At 34.2% G+C, this 22998-nt stretch overlaps 1 protein-coding gene across 4 annotated transcripts in view; it reads left to right on the top strand.

The window, feature by feature from the left end:
* CDK13 (cyclin dependent kinase 13) overlaps nucleotides 1-20290 on the top strand; it is a 125729-nt gene extending 105439 nt beyond the window's left edge. The window contains exons 10-15 of one of the 4 annotated variants that reach the window (XM_005205631.5): nucleotides 4532-4648; nucleotides 5224-5355; nucleotides 9508-9555; nucleotides 11071-11276; nucleotides 14374-14643; nucleotides 15234-20290. In XM_005205631.5, the coding sequence (XP_005205688.1) occupies nucleotides 4532-4648; nucleotides 5224-5355; nucleotides 9508-9555; nucleotides 11071-11276; nucleotides 14374-14643; nucleotides 15234-16084 (1624 nt within the window). In that variant the 3' untranslated portion in view covers nucleotides 16085-20290. 4 annotated transcript variants of the gene reach the window in all.
* The last annotated feature ends 2708 nt before the right edge of the window (nucleotides 20291-22998 follow it).

Raw genomic sequence — 22998 nt, 5'->3', positions numbered from 1 at the left:
GTATTCTTGACTTTTCTCCTGAAAACTTGAATTTTATAATTGACAACACTGCAGTTGTCTTCCTTGAAGTAACAAGCTGACTTCATTCCTGTATAAGAAAATGTCTGGCAGATACCCAAGTCAATGACCATAGATTGATAGTTCTTTTTGTAGGTAAAAATGGTGGCTCATGAGAAAAGCAGCAGGTTGCAACTCAATTATTGTACAAGTGCTTCTTAAGAGATCGTCACTTTTTTGTGCAGCAGAAGTGCTTTATGAGTATCTTCTCTTTCATTACTAAGAATATTAATAAGATACATACTCAAGTATAAGGATTTAATAACAATAATTTTTCCTGCTTCAACAAGTGCATTCTTGAGTGACAACCCTCCCCACCCCATCAAGTGGTATTGATGAGTATGTACTTCTAATAGTCTGGCATCTCTGGCTCAAGTCATGCTAAAGTGCCAGTGTTTTATACCATTGGCTTAATACTATCAGTGCAAAGTCAACACATTGAAAAGTGTAAATAATGTTTTAAAAGTATCTTTGATCTACCAGACACCTGAAGGGTCTAGGGAACCCCATTTTTGCAAACTGCTGGTGTAGACCAATTAAAAAGTAGAATACAGCATTACGCTAAAAACTTGTACTTTGATTGAAAGTGAAAGTGAAGTTGCTCAGTCGTGTCTGACTCTTTGCGACCCATGGACTGCAGCCTGCCAGGCTCCTCTGTCCATGGGATTTTCCAGGCAACAATACTGGAGTAGGCTGCCATTTCCTTCTCCAGGGGATCTTCCCAACCCAGTGATCAAACCCAAGTCTCCCGCATTGTAGGCAGATGCTTTTACCATCTGAGCCACCAGGGAAGTTCCTTTGAATGTATGGATGACTAGGTATTAGAAGATCTCTTAATATAATTCATGGTATTAGTAACCCAAGTCAAAAAATGCAGATGATGGCTACAATAGAGTTTCTAAAAATCAAACTGATAGAACTAAAGAAGCATTCTTTTGAAATTTGAAAGTCACAACAATTAAACCCAAAGTAAAAAGGAATAAATTAATGCTTAGCAGGAGGTATGTGTGAATTTGTATCTCTCTGTTACTATCTTTACCATGTGTTGTATTTCTCAAACCAGAAGTTCTCATTCTTCCCACTGGTAAACAATAACGTACTCTCATTAAAATTAGAAACCAAAAAATTACCAAATATTGTGTAGCATCATTAGCATTTTAACATTTTTTGGAAATTACCACATAATGTAGCATATCATAATGATAAAGAAGAATACATATTTGAAAAAATAACAGATGTATTCAGATTATAGGTGATGATAATAGACCTGGAAAGCCTCAAATAAACAACTGTTTAAAAAAACTATTAGGCACCGTAGGATCTCAGATGGCATTCTAAAAAAATTTTTGCCACATTTTGACCATTTCCTTTAACAAAACTCTTCTAATTATTGCTTAGGAAATATAATAGGGATAGGAACAAATTCAAAAAATGGCACTAAACCCCATAAAAAGAAACACAAGATCTAATTGAAAAACTTTATACAAGTAAACTTTGGAGCTATTGCAGGTTTGGTTATAGACTATCACGATAAAGTGAGTATCACAATAAAGTGACTCACAGATGATTTGGTTTCCCAATGCATATGAAGTTACATTTGCACTATAGTCTGTTAGATATGCAATAGTATTATGTATATATGCCCTAATTTTAAAATACTATATTGCTAAAAGTGCCTACCATCGTTTGAGCCTTGAGCAAGTTGTGAACTTCTTGTGAAGGAGGATTTGAGATACTGTGAGAATTACCAGAATGTGATTGCAGAGACATGAAGTGAGTAAATGCTGTTGGAAAAATGGTGTCAGTAGACTTGCTGACACAAGCTTATCACAAACTTGAAATTTGTTTAAATAAAAAAATGTAAAGTGTAATAAAATGAGATATGCATGTATAAAACCAAAGGAAATATAAAAATTGAAACATTAAGCTTTGTAAACATCACAGTTCTTTAATCCAGAGCAGCTGTGTTGAATCCCAACAGGATTCTCTTTTGAAATGTGACGGTATTGATTCTACAATTCATCTGTATGGAAATCCTGAAAAGGATAATTAGAGGAATGAGTACATAGGGGGGGTTGTCTTAAGAAAAATGTAAAGCTTTCATGTGATATTGACATCAGAATAGATAAATCAGATCAAAATAGATTCCCATAACAGATCTCAGATATTTAGGGATTTAGCATATGATGAATTTCAGAATGTCTTCAGAAATGATTTAGGGATAGCTAATTGATTATCAGACACTGATTTTGCTAAAATGCAGTTATCAGTTGCTGTCATGTCTACTTTCCTAATTTCTAAAATTTTTCCTTATCTTAGAATGTGTATTCCATCCTGTATGCTGCTCCCAGTTAGATAACTTTCCCAGTCAACTATCTTCCCAGAATATATAAAATAGAAGTCTTTAGGTATGAGATAATGAAGCTGATTTCTATTATAAGGCTATTAATGAGCCAGATACTGGATCATTTACTTTCACAGCTCTGAAATAAAATGAATCTCCATTTTACAAAAGAGCAACAGATTCTAAGCAGCACAGTTTCACCAATATCACACAGATAGCGTTTAGGTCTAAAGTTTGTTTTCAAAGTCTGTCTTCATTGTAGTTAGGCAGGCTGCCTCATAAGACTGTTGTGTGACCCCTGTCTGTGTTTCCAAATAAACCTCTGTAGCCCCAAACTCCACCTATACCACTTTCGTTGATCTGCCTCCCGAATGTTATACTTTGCTATTGTCATGACTTTGCCTGTGCATTAACCTTTGCCAGTAACATATTTCTCTTATTCCCTTTCCTGTTTATTGTTTACTTATCCTTTGAGTTGTAGGCAAAAGTCTGTATCTCTTCTCTAACTCAAGTACATTTTCTTATATTTCTGTAGTTTAAAGTATCTTTCATTTTCTTTATTCCAGTGTACTTTATAATTCTATTATGGTGCAGATCAATCTGCAAGGGATTGATTATTTATATTTATGTAATATATGAAAGTGCAAGAGTGATTCTCTTACCATAATTTAGTAAGATAAAGTCATGTAAACAACTAACATGTAAAGCAGGATGAAATAGGGTCAAAAGAAATCAGGAGCATGTAGAAAGTGACTATTCTGGACAGCGAGGATACAGAAAATAAACAGATTACTTTTAAAATAAATAGAAATAAAAAGATATCAGGAGCATGTAGAAAGTGACTATTCTGGGCAGCGAGGATACAGAAAACATTGTAAATAGATTACTTTTGATGTGCATCTTCAGGAGTGAAAAGGATTCAGCTAGGTAGAATCTAGGAAGAAGGAGTATGAACAAAGACATGGAGGAGTGGTTGGCCTGTGGAGAGATGAGTTGAAAGATGAGAATGAGGAAGACAGTTTGGGACCCGATCATAGAGAACCATGCTCCTGAGTTTGGCCTTCTCTCCTTTTGAGGAGGTTGTGAGAATGAGGTTGAAAGGAAGAAGAGATAGGCATATTGAAGAGTAAGATCTTAAAAGCTTGGATTTACAAAAATCATAAACTGTATTGAAACAAAATGCAGTTTCAGTGACACAGCTTTAAAAATGCTCTCATCATCTGGTATAAATGTTTCTAATGTAGTATCTTAAGGTCTGCTGAAGAATGGCAACTTTAGTTGTCACTTGCTTCTGTACCTTAGTACATGTATTTATGTGTAGAATATTTTTACTTTTAAGTCAGTGATGCATGGACCTTTTCTTTTTGTATATGAAGGTCAGCTGGTAATTTTATATAAGATACACATTTATTCTTGAGATTCAGTATACTTGAGTTAAGCACATACTACCAAAGCATTTTAAAATGTTTACCAGCTAGAGTTATCTGTTAACAGCATTTCTTTAGTTTATGAAGGACTTACTATAAGAATAGTGAGGGATTTCAAGATACAGAGAGTAAAGCAGTTAAAAGTTCTAAATACCTTGAAATCAGAGGTGCTACTGAAATTGAAGAACATGTTTCAGGAATGTGACTTTTAGTGTTCTCTAGTTGATCAAATTCAGCAGCAGTCTATACAGTTTAGTTAGTGTCTTCAGTGTAGGAAATCTTTTCTGCGGTTATTGCAAGCTTCATTATATTAATGAGAAGTGGTAATGATAGGTACCTGCAAAACCAGAGGATACATATACTAAACTCTAGTTCCTCAGTTGGTATAAAATTTTAAAATTTTGGTTAAAAATATGCTCAACATATTTTGAATATTACCTGTGTCTTTAAGATTTGATTTTGCAAATACGAAGGTTTTCTTTCTAGAAATTGGAATGTTTATAGAGTGTTAAAAGCATTCACTGAAAAGAAATTCTTTAAACAGTTTATTTGGGATGACAAAAATATTTAATGAAACTTTTATACATTATATCAGAACTTCAGCTTTTGTATATTTAAAAAGGAGTTGTTTTGTATAGCATTTGTATGTATTATTTTCTCGATGTAGTTTATATTGATGTACTTCTTTTTATGTGTTGTTTAGCCGTATATGTGGGAGTCCATGTCCTGCAGTGTGGCCTGATGTAATCAAACTACCGTATTTCAACACCATGAAACCAAAGAAGCAATATCGTCGAAAGTTAAGAGAAGAATTTGTTTTGTAAGAAGGGGATGCTTAAACATCCATATTGCATTGATTTTTTTACAAAGTTACTTCTTTAGAATTCTAAATGTAATTCTAGCCTCTGTTGACCTAAGGTAGACCTATCACAATTCTACTATATCATTTAATTTTGAATGTCCCTTTGCTACATGCAAGTAAGCATTTCACCATCTTTATGAAATCAGTTATTTGGGTTGTGTGTTTGATTTAGTGTTTACCTGAGAGAAGTTTAACAATATCATTTAAAATTTTAATGAAACCATTTTCAAGATACTTGAATTCAGCTTTTTATTTTGTTGTAGGAAACTATTCTGTTCAGTTCTTAGTTAATGTTAAAACAGCAAATTGCCCATAGGGTAATAAATATGCTCTTGTTTGCCAGTTTTCAAATTATTTAGGATAATACTTACAAAATTATGTAAAAAATAAGCATTACTTCAAAGGAAGATTTGTAACTTATTGGAATAAACTGTTGCAAATGTGTTACAAAATGCTAATGTTTTAAGCTCCTACAGAAACATTAAACTTGAGTCAAAAGAACTCGCATGACTTTTGTAATCCTCTCATGCCAGTATTCCTGCAGCCGCACTAGACTTATTTGATTACATGCTCGCCTTGGATCCTAGTAAGCGCTGCACTGCAGAGCAGGCTCTTCAGTGTGAGTTCCTACGGGATGTGGAACCCTCAAAAATGCCTCCACCAGAGTAAGTAACTTTTTACCATATGCAAAATGTGGACAATTTTAATAATATCTGTATGGAACTATCAAGCTATTATGTGGTTAGTTAAGTCAAAAGAAAAAGAATAAATAGGATAGCAGTAGTACATATAATTTGCACATCAAATGTTCAGGTAAACATCAGACCAGCAAAAGCAGCTTTCCTGTAGCTATTTTTATTAATATAGTTCAACTCTTAAAAAAAGTCACTGCTGCTGCTATTGTAGTACTGCTTCTATCAATATTACTTGCTGTAGCTAAAATCCTGAGTGCTATGCTAAGCATTTCTCATGTAGTACATTAATCTTTATAATCTTAGGAAGTGGGTATTATTATCACCATTTTACAGAGATGCAAACAGGTTCAGAGAGGTTAAGAAACTTGCCCAAGAATACAAATCTAGTAAAGGGTGAAGCCAGCTATCAAATTTGAGTTAGTTCTGTAACAAAAAGAGGTTCTGAAATACTCCTTAGCGGACTATACAATAGAAAATTCTTACCACTGAGTGAAAGAATATTAGTATCAAAAGCCTGTATAGAATGAGTTCACTGTCTGTGGTGGGGTTGGGAGGCAGGAAATGCATAGAGTTTGGGAGTCAGAGTGGCTGAGTTCTTGACTCTTTCACTCCTTTGTGGTTCCTGTAATTTCTCTAGGATTGATTTGGGGAAGGGGATAAAGCAGTCCATTTCATTCTCCTTGATAGAACATGGGAAGTTTGTAGAGATTTTGTTAGTAATTTTGAAAATGATGATGAGTGTCATAAAAGCAAACCTGTTCCTATAATAACAAAGTGTGTCCATGTAATAACAGTTAGCATATTGTGAGTGAACAAACATGGGCTTTGGAGTTCAAATCCTGACTCTTCCACTTAATTAATGAAACTGGTCTTACTACAGTTCTGTGAGATCCATCATACTTGGCTTTGTTTTTTATTGAACTGTATATGAATAGCCTTTGTGAGATGTTTTGAAAGGCAGAAAGGATCTATCATCTGACACGCTGAGGAACCTGAATCACTCACTGTTGAATTGTTTCATGGATTTTTTTTTTTTTTTTTGCTTATAGTATATGTCAGCTGTCTTGAAATTTTGGCTTTAGTACCCCTTTTAACTTCTGATTTTGAAAATTTTCAACTCTATACAGAAAAATAGAATAATACAATGAGCATTCATATATACTTCATCTAGATTCAACACAACTGATATTTGGACATATTTATCACTATCTTTTTTCCTGAACTATTTGATTATTGTGGAAATGACATTTCACATTCACCATGTTATGTATAAGAATTAGGACTTTATTCTGTATAACTACAATATCATTATGAAACAGAGGAAATTTAACATTTAAATATCTAATAGATTTTATATTCAAATTTCTCTAGTTGGCCCAATAATTGCCTTTATACTCTGTTTTTTGTTTGTTTTGTTTTGGTTTGGTTATTTGGGTGAAGAATTTATTCCAAGCTCACACATTTCATTTAGTTGTCATGTCTCTTCAGTCTCCAGGGAAGACTTTTATGACATTGACATTTTTGATAAGCTAGCTATTTTGTAAAGCATTCTACAGTCTGGCTTTAATTACTTCCTCATGATCAGAACTAGTGTAACCAGTAATTGGAGTATATTTTTGTTTTTTTTTTTAGCAAGAATACTACTTAGGGTGATGATATGTATTTCCTGCTGTATCACATCAAGAGGAATGTAACGTAATTTTTCTCCCATTATTGGTAGTACTAAATTGATATCTTGGTTTAAGTGGTCCACACAAAAAAATTCTGGTAAAACTGGATTGAGCACATTTTAAACTGCCATCTAAACTTTTAAAATCAAGGTACAAAAGATACGACTTTCAGTGTGTAATTGTAGACACTTTTAAATACAGTAGTTATCTTGTAAATGTATCTAGTGGAATCAAAATACCTTACATTTGATATTAATCAATATTCACTTAGAAATGTATGAACAGACTTTTCAACAATTGGACATCATTGGGTTTTTGTGTGTATGAACTTACATTGCTTCTGCAGGTTTTTAATGTAGCATATATTTATGCTTGAAAATATTTTATTGATGACCCTGTTGTACTTCTTTAAAACAAGTATATATATATGAGTGGGAATTTTTAAAAATTTCCTCTGACTATGAAGCATTTTCTTCTTAATCAGCAGTGCATATTTTAGTTAAAAGAAAATAAACTAACAGTACATTTTATCAGAGATGCAACCTTAATGAAATAGAGTTGAGATTTTTTTCAAGTGATTTGCGTATCTATTTATTAATGTTACATATTCTAGAATGAGATGTAGTTGCACATTAATGGTAATTTTAAAAATTTTGTAAGTACCCTTTTAAAATAAGCATTTGAGACCGGATGGAGTTTTGTCATAGTTAAATCACTGAGTTTTTTGAACTTCTTACATATTACGTCCCCAAGATCACAGTGCTCTGTCATCAACAATTATTTTAATGATCTTTCAGATGTCAATTCAAGATTCTTTCTCTAATTTTCTTGACAGCAAAGAATTAGAAACCACATGACTTGCAAAAGATTGCTTAACCAGTCATTAATCATTTATTTTTTTCAAATTTTGAAAGAATAAGCCAAAGAACTTTACCAATATTTATTACATGACTTCTTATACTTTTTACTTTTTATTTGCACTTAGGAAGTCAACATGTAATTTTAGTGCTACTTAACCAATTAATACTTTTGTTAAATTGTATTTCTTATTACATATTAAAAATATATGCTTTTGTCAGAATTGTTGAAACTGTAGGTGCATCCCATTTGATTTATGGAAAATATTTGCCACATAACCTAATAGGAAACTGTTCATACTATCAAACACATAACCTAAATTGATTTGATTTTTATCAGAACACACTGGACTATATTTTTCCATTAAAAATAAACATGTTAGTACACATTTTGGTGAACATTCTATTCAACCAGTAATAAATTATGGGATTTATCTTTGTTAGGTACATCAATCACTAAAGCAGTCAGGTTGAAATTATGATATTGATCTAATATTTAAATAAAAGGCTATATAAATAGTATAACGTATCTCTTTATTATTTTCTTATGGTAATGGTAGTTAAAATTGTAAAATGTGAAGGTGAGAACTATAAAGAAAGGCATTGGTATTCCTTTGGGAAATAGCGTATGTATTAAACTCTTGTTAACAGCTTTTTAGGAATAATCAAATGAGTATGGTATTAAAAATAAATGTCATTAATTTTACTAGATATCCTGTCAAACTTTTTTAATGTATTTAATGAAATAGTGGATTTCTATTTCATTTGCTAAAAATGTGGATTAGGCTAGCAGCTAGTCTATAATTTTATTTTTCCTTAAAAGCAAGTAAAAGGCTTTAAACAATTCATAAGATAAATATCAACTGTAAATGGAATAAATATTTTGTGATATAATTAAATACAAAATACTTTGAAACTACCTTTCTGAATGATGAAACATGAATATAATGCTTGCTGTGTGAAAGGCACTGTCTAGGTGCTCACATATGTTAACATACATTTACTTCTACTCCACAAGGTAGATTGTTTTGTTAACTCCGTTTTTAAAGATAAGGAAAGTGAGGCACAGAGGTCAAGTTACTTGCCTATGAGACACAGTAAGTAAGTACCTGAGCCTGTATTTGAACATTTAGAAAAGAGCACATTAAAAATTAGGTTGTCCGGGAAACATTCCCAGTACATGTAATAGCATCACTAACCTATTACTATTTGTTGGGTAATGTTTATCTTTCCGAGTGTTGAGATCATCCATAACAAATCTCTTACCGTTAAATTGTGGAAGGGAACAAAATCCCTTCTTAGTGGGTTTCTTTGCTTTATTCTTATGGGACTCTCCCACAAGAGCAATGCATTCTCTGAACATCAGCATGGAAAAAATAAAATCACTCTAGCCTCCTTAGGACAGTACTGCAGTATGTCTGAATTCAGAATAACCCCAACAGTGGCTAAGGTTACATACCTTACAATACACATACATACAGACACACACACACACACACACACAAATACAGAAAGCAAAGTCTTTGGCAGGTTTATGATGCCTTAAAGCTTCCCAATATCAATATTTCAAATTGTCCCTTTGTTTGTTACTCCAGGAGGTTTTTACACGCTGAGGCAATGCATCATAGTAAGATGACTGAGAGGTATGCCTTTGTTTTGTTTTTGGACCTCAGGTGCATAGATTTGGTTTAATCATAATTCTTGTGTCACTCATCATTGGTCCATGCATGGCTCTCTTTTATTCTTTTAGTCACTTAGTTATTTTAAATGATGTTAATAAGCAGCCATGAACTTACTGAATAAAAGCTCGAACCTTGACAATAACTTACTTTACTCATATCGTATCCTCTCCGCCCATGACCTATCCCCCTTGCCTTCCTCCACTGGAGGTAACCATCATCCCTGTTTTCTTTTGTATATACTTTTTGTTGCCATCTAAATGTACTCATAAAAAGTTATATTTTACAATTTTAGTTGCTTTTAATTTTATGAAAGTGTCATGCTGTTTGTAATCTTTTGGGAATGACTTTTTTTTAAACTTAATATTATATTGCTAAGATTCGACAATATTGTTGCATATGCCTTTATTTTATAACATGAGATAAAACTGTGAAAGAGGACGTGTGAAAGAACTTTCTGAACATGCAGGCCCTTCTCAAAGATCAGTTTTAGGAAAGCGGACACATGAATATGGAACTTTTAGAACAATTTCAGGTATACTCCATCAGAAAATATTATTGTATCCCTAGAGGTTAACATATCCAGGTTGAAGACTAGGTTGGGGCTGCTTAAGGGAATTTATAGATATTCTGGGCAAGTTTATTAACCTTTCCAAGCCTCAATTTTCTTATCTTTAAAATAGATATCATAGTAACTTCCCATTGGATTTTTTATTAGGGTAAGAAGAAAATATTTATAAATCAAGTATTTATGTCTTTTTTAAGCAAAAGTTATTCTTCAGTGTTGTGAATTCTGTGAAATTACACAAAAAAATTGTTTCAGAATTGTGGATAACTTTGATAATTGCTAGTTATTCAAAACTCTCAATGATAAGTATAAGTGATAAGCCTGGATTACAATCTGTTTTTGAAACTCCTCTTTAGCATCAGTTTAATTCTAGAGCATTTGATTATAGAAGCAAATAAGAGGATATCAAAAAGTAAAAAGCTTGTACTAGAAAGTTTTTCACAAACGTTATGTCCTAGCCTCTGCTACTTTTTAATTCTGTGTCTATTTTCTGCAAGTGGCATATTTTTCACCTTTTTTTCATGTCCTATTCAGTGTATGATGTACAGTGTGAGAATTGGCTTTAAAAGATTGCACCAAAGATAATAGTAACCTACTTTTATGAACATTTACTCTTCATTCATAGTTTTAATAAGTTGTTATTCATTGATTATACAGAAGCCACAGAAAAACAGTTTGTCTGTATAGGTGAAACCTATACAGACACGTGAATGATTTGTGTTGGAGGAGTTTATAAGACCTGTGTGAGAAATCTTCCAAGAAAACTTGGAGGGGAGTGGGGGTGGCAGCTTTGGTGATGTATATTGGCATTTCACTATATATTTGCTGTATATTAGCAAACGCTAAGTATTAGCATTTTGTTGTTGTTAAGAGATGCCATTGACAAACAATTTAATACTTTTTTCCCCCAGCCTTCCATTATGGCAAGACTGTCATGAGTTATGGAGTAAAAAGCGAAGACGACAGAAGCAGATGGGCATGACTGATGATGTTTCCACAGTTAAAGCCCCCAGAAAGGACTTGTCTCTGGGCATGGATGACAGCAGAACTAGCACGCCTCAGAGTGTGCTGCCGTCTTCACAGCTGAAACCTCAGGGCAACTCGAATGCAGCACCTGGTCAGTAGTACTTCATGGGTTGGTTCGCTTCACATTGTTTTGTGGTTGCCGTTAACTGTATTGCTGTAGTGTTAAAGCTCTTGTGGCTAAAAGTTGAGCACTGAATTTGACATTCCTTATTATTTGATTGTGCTAGTACAGATGTTTCACTGCTATAGCAACATAATATTAAGCACTCTCAAGGTAAGATTAATTTATAAACTGTATCAGATTACATATAATTAGTGATTGGTCAGATTTCTCTGCTTTTTCCCTTGACGCGAGAGTCAGTAGATCTTTTACTAACACTGCTTTTTGAGGCTCCGCATTCAGTGTCTGTGGATGCGTCTAAGGAGGAGGACGAAAGATACAAGAAAACAGCCATAAATCATACTCAAAGCTCTTTCATACTATTTATAATGTTCTCAGGTCACTTTTAAAATATTTCCCACTCTATTACAGAATCTCAAACACTGGAATCTGACATTGTGTCCAAAATGATTTGAAGTATGATAAAGAAGGGTATTTTGAGGAAACTTAAATTTTTTCCTCTGATTCAATCTGTTACAAGAGTAAGCTTTTTTATGAGAAACCAATCTCTTCAGTGTTGTTAGAAGTGTTTTTTCTCTCTCTTAGTTAACAATTAAAAAAAAATAGAATCCACTCCCTCATTTTGCCTCAAGCATCCAGAAAACTTTCACTTTAACTTTTTTTATGAAGACAGATATAAGAAATAAATGTGTTGTGTGTGGTGTTTTATTAAACATGACAAATAGCCCTAAACTTATTAAGATATGAGTAAATATTGACCTATGAGTTAGTTGATTAAAACAGATCTGTGGATCAGATTGAACTTTTGGTGGTTAAGTATAAATATAGAGTAGACTAGCTGAGAAAGCTTGAGGAAGATTACCTTTAATACTTTCTCATGTAATCCACAAGCTAGACTTGACCTTGGTCAGATTACATATAAAGTGTTGATGTTACTTTAAAAATGAAAAATAATTAGTTGTTTTTCAGAAGTATTCTTCAGAGTTTCTTGAAATAGTGAATTCCCCTTGTACATGGAAATACTTGATATTCGTAGCTTAGGAGAAAACACCTTTGTTATACAAAGTGAGGGCTATCTATATCAAGTTCAATATCATTTCTCTTCATGTTTAAAATAGTAAAACTTGGAGAAAGACAAAAGAGAAGCAACAGAAGTTTTCTTGGTTTGTGTTTGTGTCACTTGTTTTATATACCATCTACTTCTAAAAAAAGCTTTGAGATGATTATAAGTAATTTGGATGGTGGTCACTTGTCCCAGGTAACAGTTGTTATATTCCTTAAGAAAAATACCAGGTCTGTATTTCTACTTCTCTTCATGGAACTCATGTCCTTATTCCACTGGCAGCCTAGTGGAATAGAAGAGAGTTACTGCACTCTATTTTAGCTGATTAAAAATGAAATTTGGGCTCATTTTGTATTATTTCTTAGCTCTACATGTTTACAACTCTGTTAATGGTAGAATTTCATTTTTCTTTCTTCTCTATTCAAACTGTCACTGTTATTCTATTTTTTTTTGAAATATGAATGAATCTTCTTAGCTCCATTTTTTTACATCATCAGTAAGTGTCATGAACTAAAAATGTCCCTTCTGTAGATGAGACACCATAGTTAAAGGGTACTCTGAGCTCACATGGAGACTAAAATATGTAAAGAGAATATATTAAAAATAGAATTAATCATCACATTTTCATCTTAGAATTCTATTAGTCTGTCATCTGTGGTTATAGAAATTGCTTATCAGTATCTGTATTATCACTTAATGTATATAGTATTATGTACAGGGCCTTCGTGTTATTATGACTCAGGTAAGTTTGCATAAGAACCTGTATAAACCATCACAAGTCTAAATAGAAAATTAGAAAAAGAAAGACAACCTGTTTTATAGGTGATGAATTAATGCCATGGTATATGTAAATGGGCTTCCCCGATGTCTCAGTGGGTAAAGAATCTGCCTGCAATGCAGGAGACGCAGGAGATATGGGTTTGATCCCTAGGTAGGGAACATCCCCTGGAGTCAGAAGTGGCAACTCACTCCAGTATTCTTGCCTGAAAAATCCTATGGACAGAGGAACCCAGTGGGCAACAGTCCAAAGGGTTGCAAAAAGTTGGACACGACTGAGTGACTAAGCACACACATATATATGTACATGATACGCATGCTTCTGTAGAAGTTCCTAATTTACCCAGAGGGCTTAACTTTAAATAAAGGCAATTTGAATAAAAGACATTATATCAGACAGTCTATAAAATCCAGTTTGAATTTACTGCAAAGATAAGGTTAGGTTCTTAAAAAAGAAGCATTATTTTAGATGAGCAGTATAGAAAATGGTTAAAAGTTCAGACTCTGGAATCATAATATCTGGGTTCAGATCTCATTTCTGCCACTTACAGAGTTTGTGACCTTAAGCAAGTTATTCAGTCTCTCTGGATGCCAGTTTCTTCTTCAGTTTTGCTTTTTGTTTTTTTTTTTAAAAGTGGGGCCAGTAATTAAGCATGCCTTATACGGTTGTTGTGAGGAATAAAGGATATGCTCAGAGAGTAACCTGAAATTGTAGCTGTCATCATCACCAGTGCCCATCCACAGGTGCGATTTCCTGGTCATGTCTATAGTATGGGCTTCTAATGCTGGTCTTGATTTTCCGTTTGAAGTATTTACCCTTAAAGATAATTTATTCAAAATGGGCTGCAGTTCTTTTTCTTTTTTAACTTATGTGCACTGAACATCTTAAATGTACATGAAATTGAACTAGAATAAGATTCCCTTTTCACAGTATTTCTTAAACACTGTCCCACACATGTACCTTTTAAAATGGTGATACAGAGGCATTTTGTTGGGAGGGGGAGCTGTGAATTATGGCAATTCTAACCAATACAAATTTTGTTTTAGTAAAAACAGGCCCTGGACAGCAGTTAAACCACAGTGAATTGGCAATTCTGCTAAACCTACTACAGTCTAAAACAAGTGTTAATATGGCTGATTTTGTCCAAGTGTTGAACATTAAGGTAAACTCTGAGACTCAGCAGCAGCTAAATAAAATAAACCTTCCTGCTGGAATTTTGGCAACAGGTGAAAAACAGACAGATCCATCAACACCACAACAGGAGTCTTCGAAACCATTGGGAGGAATTCAGCCTTCTCAGAACATGCAGCCTAAAGTGGAGCCTGATGCGGCCCAGGCGGCTGTGCAGAGCGCATTTGCGGTTCTGTTGACTCAGTTAATAAAGGCTCAGCAGTCAAAGCAGAAAGACGTGCTGCTGGAAGAGAGGGAAAATGGGTCGGGTCATGAAGCACCATTACAGCTCCGGCCGCCTCCAGAGCCTGCCACGCCGGCGTCGGGTGAGTGTGCAGATAGCAGACCGCGGACCCGGCTGCTCTCACGCTCTTTTCTTGCTGCTGCTGATTATCTGTAATGTGTATTGTTTAGCTTTGCTAGCTGATGTCCTGAAAATACTCAGGTTACTGGTTATAGGTTGGTTTCTTAGTCTGTATACTCCTAGGAATTGATTCTTTAATTGTCTGTGGGCAGTAAGTAGAACTCATAATAATGCTGTAGATGTTTCTCATGTAATCTATGCTAAAAAAGTAATCTTTTACTCCATTTATAACTGGATGATTGACCAAAGCAGGAACTTTACATATATAGTAGCTTTTGTTTAAGCCATAGATAGGTACATTTGAGATGACTTTAAAAAATCAAATACAATAAAATTTTTCTGTCACCATAAACTCAAATGAATATTAGTACTTACATATACCTTTTAATTTTTCATTTGACTTTTGGGTGGTTTTTGTTTGAGTTTTTGGTTGGTTGGTTGTTTTTTTGCTAGGGATGGAACTTCTTATGCCATTTAGGGAACACTGAGTATTTTGAAACTTTTGTTTTCCATGGTAACTTTCAACTCTCTTTTTTGCTTTGTTTCACTTAGGGCAAGATGACCTGATTCAGCACCAAGATATGAGGCTATTGGAGCTCACACCAGAACCGGACCGGCCTCGTATTCTGCCTCCCGATCAGCGACCTCCTGAACCTCCGGAGCCACCACCAGTCACTGAAGAAGATCTAGATTACCGGACAGAAAACCAGCATGTACCCACCACTAGTTCTTCGTTAACTGACCCTCATGCCGGAGTGAAAGCAGCCCTGTTACAGCTCCTTGCTCAGCATCAGCCCCAGGACGACCCCAAAAGAGAAAGTGGTATTGATTACCAAGCAGGAGATACTTATGTACCTTCTTCAGACTACAAGGACAATTTTGGATCCTCTTCTTTCTCTTCTGCTCCTTATGTTAGCAATGACGGTCTTGGAAGCGCCTCTGCTCCACCATTGGAACGACGTAGCTTCATGGGAAACTCAGATATTCAGTCCTTGGATAACTACAGTACTACTTCATCTCATTCTGGTGGTCCACCTCAGCCTTCTGCCTTTTCCGAGTCATTTCCCAGTTCGGTAGCTGGATACGGAGACATTTACCTCAATACAGGTCCCATGTTGTTTAGTGGAGACAAGGACCATAGATTTGAATATAGCCATGGCCCCATTGCAGTGCTGGCAAACAGCAGTGACCCTTCCACAGGGCCAGAGAGTACTCATCCTTTGCCAGCAAAGATGCACAACTATAACTATGGTGGTTCCTTACAGGAAACCCCAGGTGGCCATGGCCTCATGCATGGACAGACCTGGACTTCTCCTGCCCAAGGACCTGGGTATTCACAAGGATACAGGGGACACATTAGCACATCAGCTGGCAGAGGTCGAGGCAGAGGGTTACCATACTGAGTATCTGTTTTTCCTCAGGCACATCATTTTTATCTGGAAAGACTTTTCTAGCTGCAATTTAAAGCAGCAATCCAAGAGACTTGAATAATATTAATTCAACAACAGCTTTATTTTTATGTGGAAAAGGGTCTTGCATACAATAGTTAAAAAAAAGACAAAAAAAAAACCTTTGCTTAAATTCATGCTGTTCTAAAACCTAGATCTATTGATTGTACATCTTCACAAATTCTAGTTAACAATTTTATTTTGTATTCTTGCAGTTTTAAGTGGATGCTAATCTTAGGGACATAAAAGTCTTTTATGGCCCTCTTGCAGATCTTCTGAACTATGCACATTTGTGCTTTTTTGTAAGTTTGGACCAACTTTTATGTAACAACCACCCGGCCCCTCCCCCCTCCAGTTTTACAACAATCAGAAAGGGCACTGATTTATTTGGTATTTTTCTTTTTACAAAGCTACCTTTAGTCAAAGGTCACTGTCAGTCTTTGCACCTGCTTTCAGTGTTATTGTGAAAGGTGTACTTTGTGCTCATTTCAGAAAATAAAACACAACCTTTCTCTTGATGCAACAGTTTTATATAAAAAAAATGGTCAATGTTATTTTTGTTTTATTTTGCAGATTATCATAGCCTAGCAAAATGCATTCAAACGAAATAGTGGGTTTTATATGAAAAATATGGGTGGGGTGGGGAGGGTAAGTAAGTGCCTTAACAGGTAAGCTTAAGGTCTGAAAAAGTAGTTAACCTTTACACCCATTTGTCTTCTAAAGGGAATCAATGTATTGAAGAGGCAGAGGGCTCTCAAGTGTCCAGGGGCTGCCTGTTCAGTTCCTGTTAGGTCCATTCCCTCTCCCTGTCACACTTTCTCCTTTTCTTTGGGCTCTGTTACCTTCCAACACCACCTTCTCTTGACAGGGGAGTGAGAGCAGAGAATAAAAGTCCAGCTCCCATCAGCACCTTCTGTTAACTTCTGAGGAAAAGTTCTAAAAAGTTTCGTCATTTAAATGGTGGAGAGTAATAGCTAAATGAGCATTTGAGAGTCTCGTTTTCTTTCAGGCTGCCGCATTGTCCCTGTTTCCTTTTGTCATGGGTAGTTGGAGGGCAATAGCAAAGCAACAAGGCTTAATAACAGAATTTGCATAATTCAGGTACAGTTCATGGGGGGAGGGGTGGCAAACACCACTTTTTAAATTATATAATTGCCATCTAACACAAAGTTAACTCTGTTCACTTTACCGGCTAACTAGAAACATTGCCTAGATTGAATTTATTCAAGTGAAAAGAAAAAGTAGTGCAAAAAACCCTCTTATTCTCTCTCTCACTTTCTGTAAGGTTTACTACAACATCTGCCATACCTAGAGTAACTGTATTTTAGTTCATTTTAGAATGATGGACTAACCCTTATTTAAACTGTAATGGTGTCAAGTTCTTTTGTGCACACTCAAACACATGTACCATTATAGTAATCCTAGAAAGGAACCAAAGGTAAATAACCAGTGTTTCCATTAGCACTAAATGCCAATTAACCATTTTGTTTTTTAATCGTTCTCCTGGTAACTTATTTTTTGATTGGAATCTTAAATTGGAACAACTGTTATTGAATGAATATTGCTCCAGTTCTAAAGTCAGTCTTTTAATCTTGTGCCCTCTATCTGACTTGTGAACGTTCATTGCAAACAGTATATGGAAAGCATTATAGTTTGTAAAGTGAATAATTTACCATTTTACTGCTATAAAATGAGTTCATGTCAGTTGACCATTTTATCTTTTGATGGAGTTTTTTTGTTGTTGAGAAAGAAATGAATGAAAGAAAATAATTATGCTTTTATTTGAATATTGAATACTAACAACTTATACTAAAACTACATTGCAGGAAGTGAAGAAATATTTTGAAATTTAGCAAAATAGCTACAGTATTCAAGTATCTGAAATTTTAATATGGTGAGTCTTAGAGCTTTAGACTTTCCTATAAGTGACAGTTATCTAAGTTATTCTTAATAGTCACACTTGATAATTCTGCTGACCATAGCAGCTAACCTAAAATTGAAGATATTTATGTGACATGAATAGCCTGTGTTTTAAAAATTAAATATTTTATATAAAATTGAATTGTGTTTGGATAGTTTTTCCTAACATTTCAGTTATATATTTATATTGGGAAAGTGGCTGGGAGGACAAGGAAATTGTTGCTTGAGGTTGAAAATTTGAACTACAGCTCCTGATACTACCCTAAGACAGCACTGATTGTGAGATACACTACTTAGGAAAAATGTTGCCAATTAAACACAACTCAAGGCTAAGATACTTCCCAAGTTCAGAGATGTTGTTATATGGAAGAAGGCTTCTTAAAATTGATGAAATATGGTAGTAAAACTCTTAATGCCTTCTTCAGTATCATCTAATACTTCAGTAAATTTGGATTAATGAAAAGAACAGGGCTATGAAATCAATAATTCTGTGTGTTATAACTGCAGTAATCAGTATTCTTGAGTGAAATTGAAGGAGCATAAAATATTTTTGGGAAGAAACAGGTAAGTCAGATTGCAAATGAAATGAAAATACAAAAAATTGACCTACTAAAAGAAAATATTATTTCCCATGTGAAATTCCCTTATGTATTTCTTGATACAGCAGCTTTTTCTGCATGTAACTCAGTATGTTTCCCAAGTCTTCAATCCATTTTTTTTTTTGGAGAGTCCCAGTCATCCACGAACTTTTAAAAGACTCATGTTTTAAGGGTTTATTGATTAATAGTTTGTGGAATGTGAATTAGGATAGGGCTTTAGCTATGATTCAGAGCTCAACTCTGGGTAATATTCAGTGCCTACCAAGTGCCAGGTACTATTCTAGTACTTGGGGTACATCAATCAACATCAAAGGCTTTAAATAATACTTCCAGTGCACTGATAGTGAGCAGGAATATTTAAAAAGCGAAGTAGTATTTGCAGCTCTTCAGCTGTATCTAAATTACACATAAGTGAAAGTAAGAAAAATGTGTCTGTCAAATTTTGAAGTCAAATTTGAATAGATACAAAGTTCTGGCAAAATAGAACAATTGGAAATTCAGTGATAAAAGCAAAATTTAAATCGGATCTGACTAGTTTGCAGCTCAGTTGGTAAGAAGTATCAAGATTTCTTAAGAAAAGTAGAAGATAAATGGCCTAAATGCTTCCAAACTAATCTGGTATTTCTGAGTTAAGGTTTTTTTGTATTTGGTATGAACTTAATCCAATTTTAGATTATTTTTCTCCCTAGGCTCCCTTACCTGGCCCCTGCCTTTCTTTTTAGGTAAAGCTGAAATATGAGATTTGAATAAAGATTCAGTGATTCCCTGGGTTAATGATTTTGATATTTTAAAAGTCTGAATAGGATGTCCCCAAAGTCTAAAATCTGGTCCATCTCTTTACAGCTAAGAAAAATGAGACTTAGATGGATTACCAGGGTTGTTCTTAGCTATATCTAAATTCTGTAGTAAATGCTTCTTAATGAGAAAATTAACTGTTAAAATACTTTTGATAAAATAATTTAAAATACTGAATAACTAGTTTAACAGATGACTTTAAAAAGTCAACTTAAAAAAAGCCTCAAAAAATAGGCAAATAAAATTTTAGAAAACTTAGGAGCCTCTAGAGACAGTTTTTTTCATATATGGATAGTCTTTAGAAGGGAGGTTCCTCATTTTCTTTTTTAAGACAATAGTTACCTAACAATTAGATAGTAAGACTGAATCTTTAAACTTATTTTCTGTTTGTAGGAGGAAGATCGGTATCAGCAGGCCTGCAAACATTGCTTTTAAATTCTTTCAAGTTTGTAATTCTTAAACTGTTTCTAGTGTAATTAAAAATAAGAGCTATTAAGAAAAAAGCTGTCAGGGGATCCAGTTGAAGGTGGGGAAAACAAAATTTTGATCATATTGGAAAGAACTTGTTCTTTGAATTATGTAGAAGAACATTTTGTGGGTTTTATTCCTTTTACCATATCAAATGTCCCATTAAAAAAGAATTTTCTAATTGAAAATGCCACATTGAAAATGAGGCTCTGTAGTGAATCACTTTATATTTTTTTCACAATTAATTTGTTGTCAAGGTGTGGTTTTTTTGCAAGTCTCGTAACTCCTAAATCCAATGTGTTTAATATAAGCCATTTGTTTAACAAAAGAAAAAAGACTGTATTTGATAGTCTGTAAATAAACTGCCCTAAAAATCCAGGCTACTTTTATCCTTGTTTTCTTCTTGCCTCATATACAGAATAGACTCAGAAATAAGCTTATCTGATGTGAGGAATATACCATTTGTTATAACCGTTGTGTAATGTTTTACAGACAATACTTTAAACCTGGAACCCTTATTTTTTTTCCTTATATATTTACATATTCAAAAATGTAGGAACATATACAGAGATAACCACTATTAATATTTTGCCTTTGGTGGATATCTTTTAAAACAATGGGATTATACTTCCCATAGCTTTGTAATTAGTTTTCATTTAATATTTTGTGAAAATCCATCTTTGTCAGTAATTCAAGTCTACTCTCTTTTTAGTGATTATATATTACTCCTTTATAGAATAAACATAACTTAACAATTCCTCATTGCTAGACACAAAATATTTCTAACTTTTCTGTTACAAATAACAATGTGAGGGAAAATCTACCTAAGTAGAAGGATACAAATATACGTAATTTCCTTGGAGTTGCTGGTGTGAATTGTACACATCTGAACTTCTGCTAGGTTCACATTGCCCTCAGGAAAGGTTCACAAGTTTTACATTCCTATTACTTTCCTTTTTCACTTAGCTATGCTGGGTACTTAAAAATTTTGAATCATTACCAGTTTGACAGGTAAGAAGTCATTTTCATTTGTATTTCTTTGATTACTAGTGAAATTCAAATTCATGCTAGCCAGGTGTCTCTTATTAACTGTTTATATGTTTAGTTATTAGGCATTTCTCCCTGTAGCTTGGAAGAGCTTTTTATATAAAGAGGGTAGCCTTTTGTAAACTGTAACCTTAAAAATACTGTGTGGTGTATTTTGATAAAGAAAAATTTATTAATTATATGTAGTCAAGTCGATTCATCTTTTCCTTTTGGTTTCTTAGAAAAGTCTATCCTAGTCCAAGGTTATTTTACTTTTTACACAATTTTATTTTACTCTCTGGCTTTCTGCTTTTACACTTAATTCTAAACTGTTCTTGTTAAATTGTTATATCTTGTGAGGTAAAGGGTCCAACTTTATACTTTATCTGAATGGCTGTACTAATTATGCCAACAGCATTTGTTAAACAGTTTCATCCTATCCCTAGTTTTAAAATATCATGTGTCTTATTTGGGTCTGTTTCTGAGCTTTCAGTTATGTTCCACCCCTGATCTATCTTTTCTGGTAGAAGTACCTTTGTATTTTTTCTTCATAAACTGTGTGTAGCACCTATAGCAGGAAATAGTATTTGTTTTGAGATAGAAGATCATTGAATTGTCCCTTTTCCCAAAGCTTTCTTGTCTATTTCTGCCGATTTTTTTCTTACTTTTGGAATCACTTGACTCCCTTTTATCAGGCATCCTTTTAGGATTTTAACTAGAAACGTATCAGTTGTTTAAATGAGGGTTTTTGTTTGTTTGCTTTTCGCATGTTCCTCAAATTTCTGAAAGTTTAATATGGTTCTGACATGTTGGTTTTCTGAGTTTCCAAAATTTGTTATTGCTTCTAGAAATGGGCTCTTCATATTGCTATGAATAATGTATTTTAAGCTAGTCTGCTTGTATGTGCTCTGCTCAGTCATGTCTGACTCTTTGCAGCCCCATGGACTGTTAGCCTGCAAGGCTTCTCCATCCATGAAATTTTCCAGGCAGGGATACTGAAGGAAGTTGCCATTTCCTGCTCCAGGAGCTCTTCCCAGCCGAGGAATCAAACCTGCATCTCTTGCGTTGGCAGGCAGATTCTTTACCACTAGCGCTACCTGGGAAGCCACCTGCTTATACAGGAAAGCTGTCATTAAAAAAAGAAAACAACTGTCCACATTAATTTTTTCTAGTTGACTGAATGTTAATGGGCATTCTTATTTCTGATTTTATGAATGTATAATTTTTAGTATTTTACTCATGTATAAACTATAGATTAGAAATAAAATGTTAATATTTATGAAACCCATTTATCAGGATCAGATGTTCATTTTTTTCCCCAATGCTTTTTCATTGTATTTTCTCCTATGACAGGCACCACTTAGTAAAATCTAATACTGAGCCATTCATTAGAAATACTGCTGTTTTCTGTTGACTTCAGAAGTCGCTTCAGTCGTGTACGACTCTGTGCGACCCCATAGACAGCAACCCACGAGGCTCCCCCGTCCCTGGGATTTTCCAGGCAAGAGTACTAGAGTGGGGTGCCGTTGCCTTCTGTTGACTAACCCTGTACTTATTATGAGAGGCAGGTCTGGTTTTAATTAACAGGTTTTGATAGTGTTACAGAATAAAATAGAAACTCATGTTTTTTGATTTAGAATGGTTTATGTATCCTGAAACTGATTTTTTTTTTTAAGTTGATGCTATTTTATATCCAGAAACACCTGACTTTTTTCTTGAAGGCAATTCTTTCACTGTATCTCTATTTCCTCATGTGTCCTTCATCTTTTCAGGGTTCTATTTCTTGGGTAAACGTTGGTAATTTTCTTTTTTCTGGAATTCATCATATAGTCCATCTTATATTTAAAATTCTTTTAGCATATAGTTGCACTTAATAATCTCAGTGTTTTAAAAACATTGTCTATTATTCCATTTCCTTTGTTTTTTCTCTTTCTTTTTTAGACTAGTTAGGATTTGCCCCATTCCACTTCTGTCCTCTCAGCACCAGGGAATAAAAATCTAATCATTTACCTTCTCATTTATTTTAGCATTGTGACTTTGATTCCTTTCTAATTCCCTTAT

This window comes from Bos taurus, chromosome 4 (genome assembly GCF_002263795.3).
Source record: "Bos taurus isolate L1 Dominette 01449 registration number 42190680 breed Hereford chromosome 4, ARS-UCD2.0, whole genome shotgun sequence".
Lineage (NCBI taxonomy): Eukaryota > Metazoa > Chordata > Mammalia > Artiodactyla > Bovidae > Bos > Bos taurus.
This window is presented reverse-complemented; position numbering and strand designations above follow the sequence as displayed.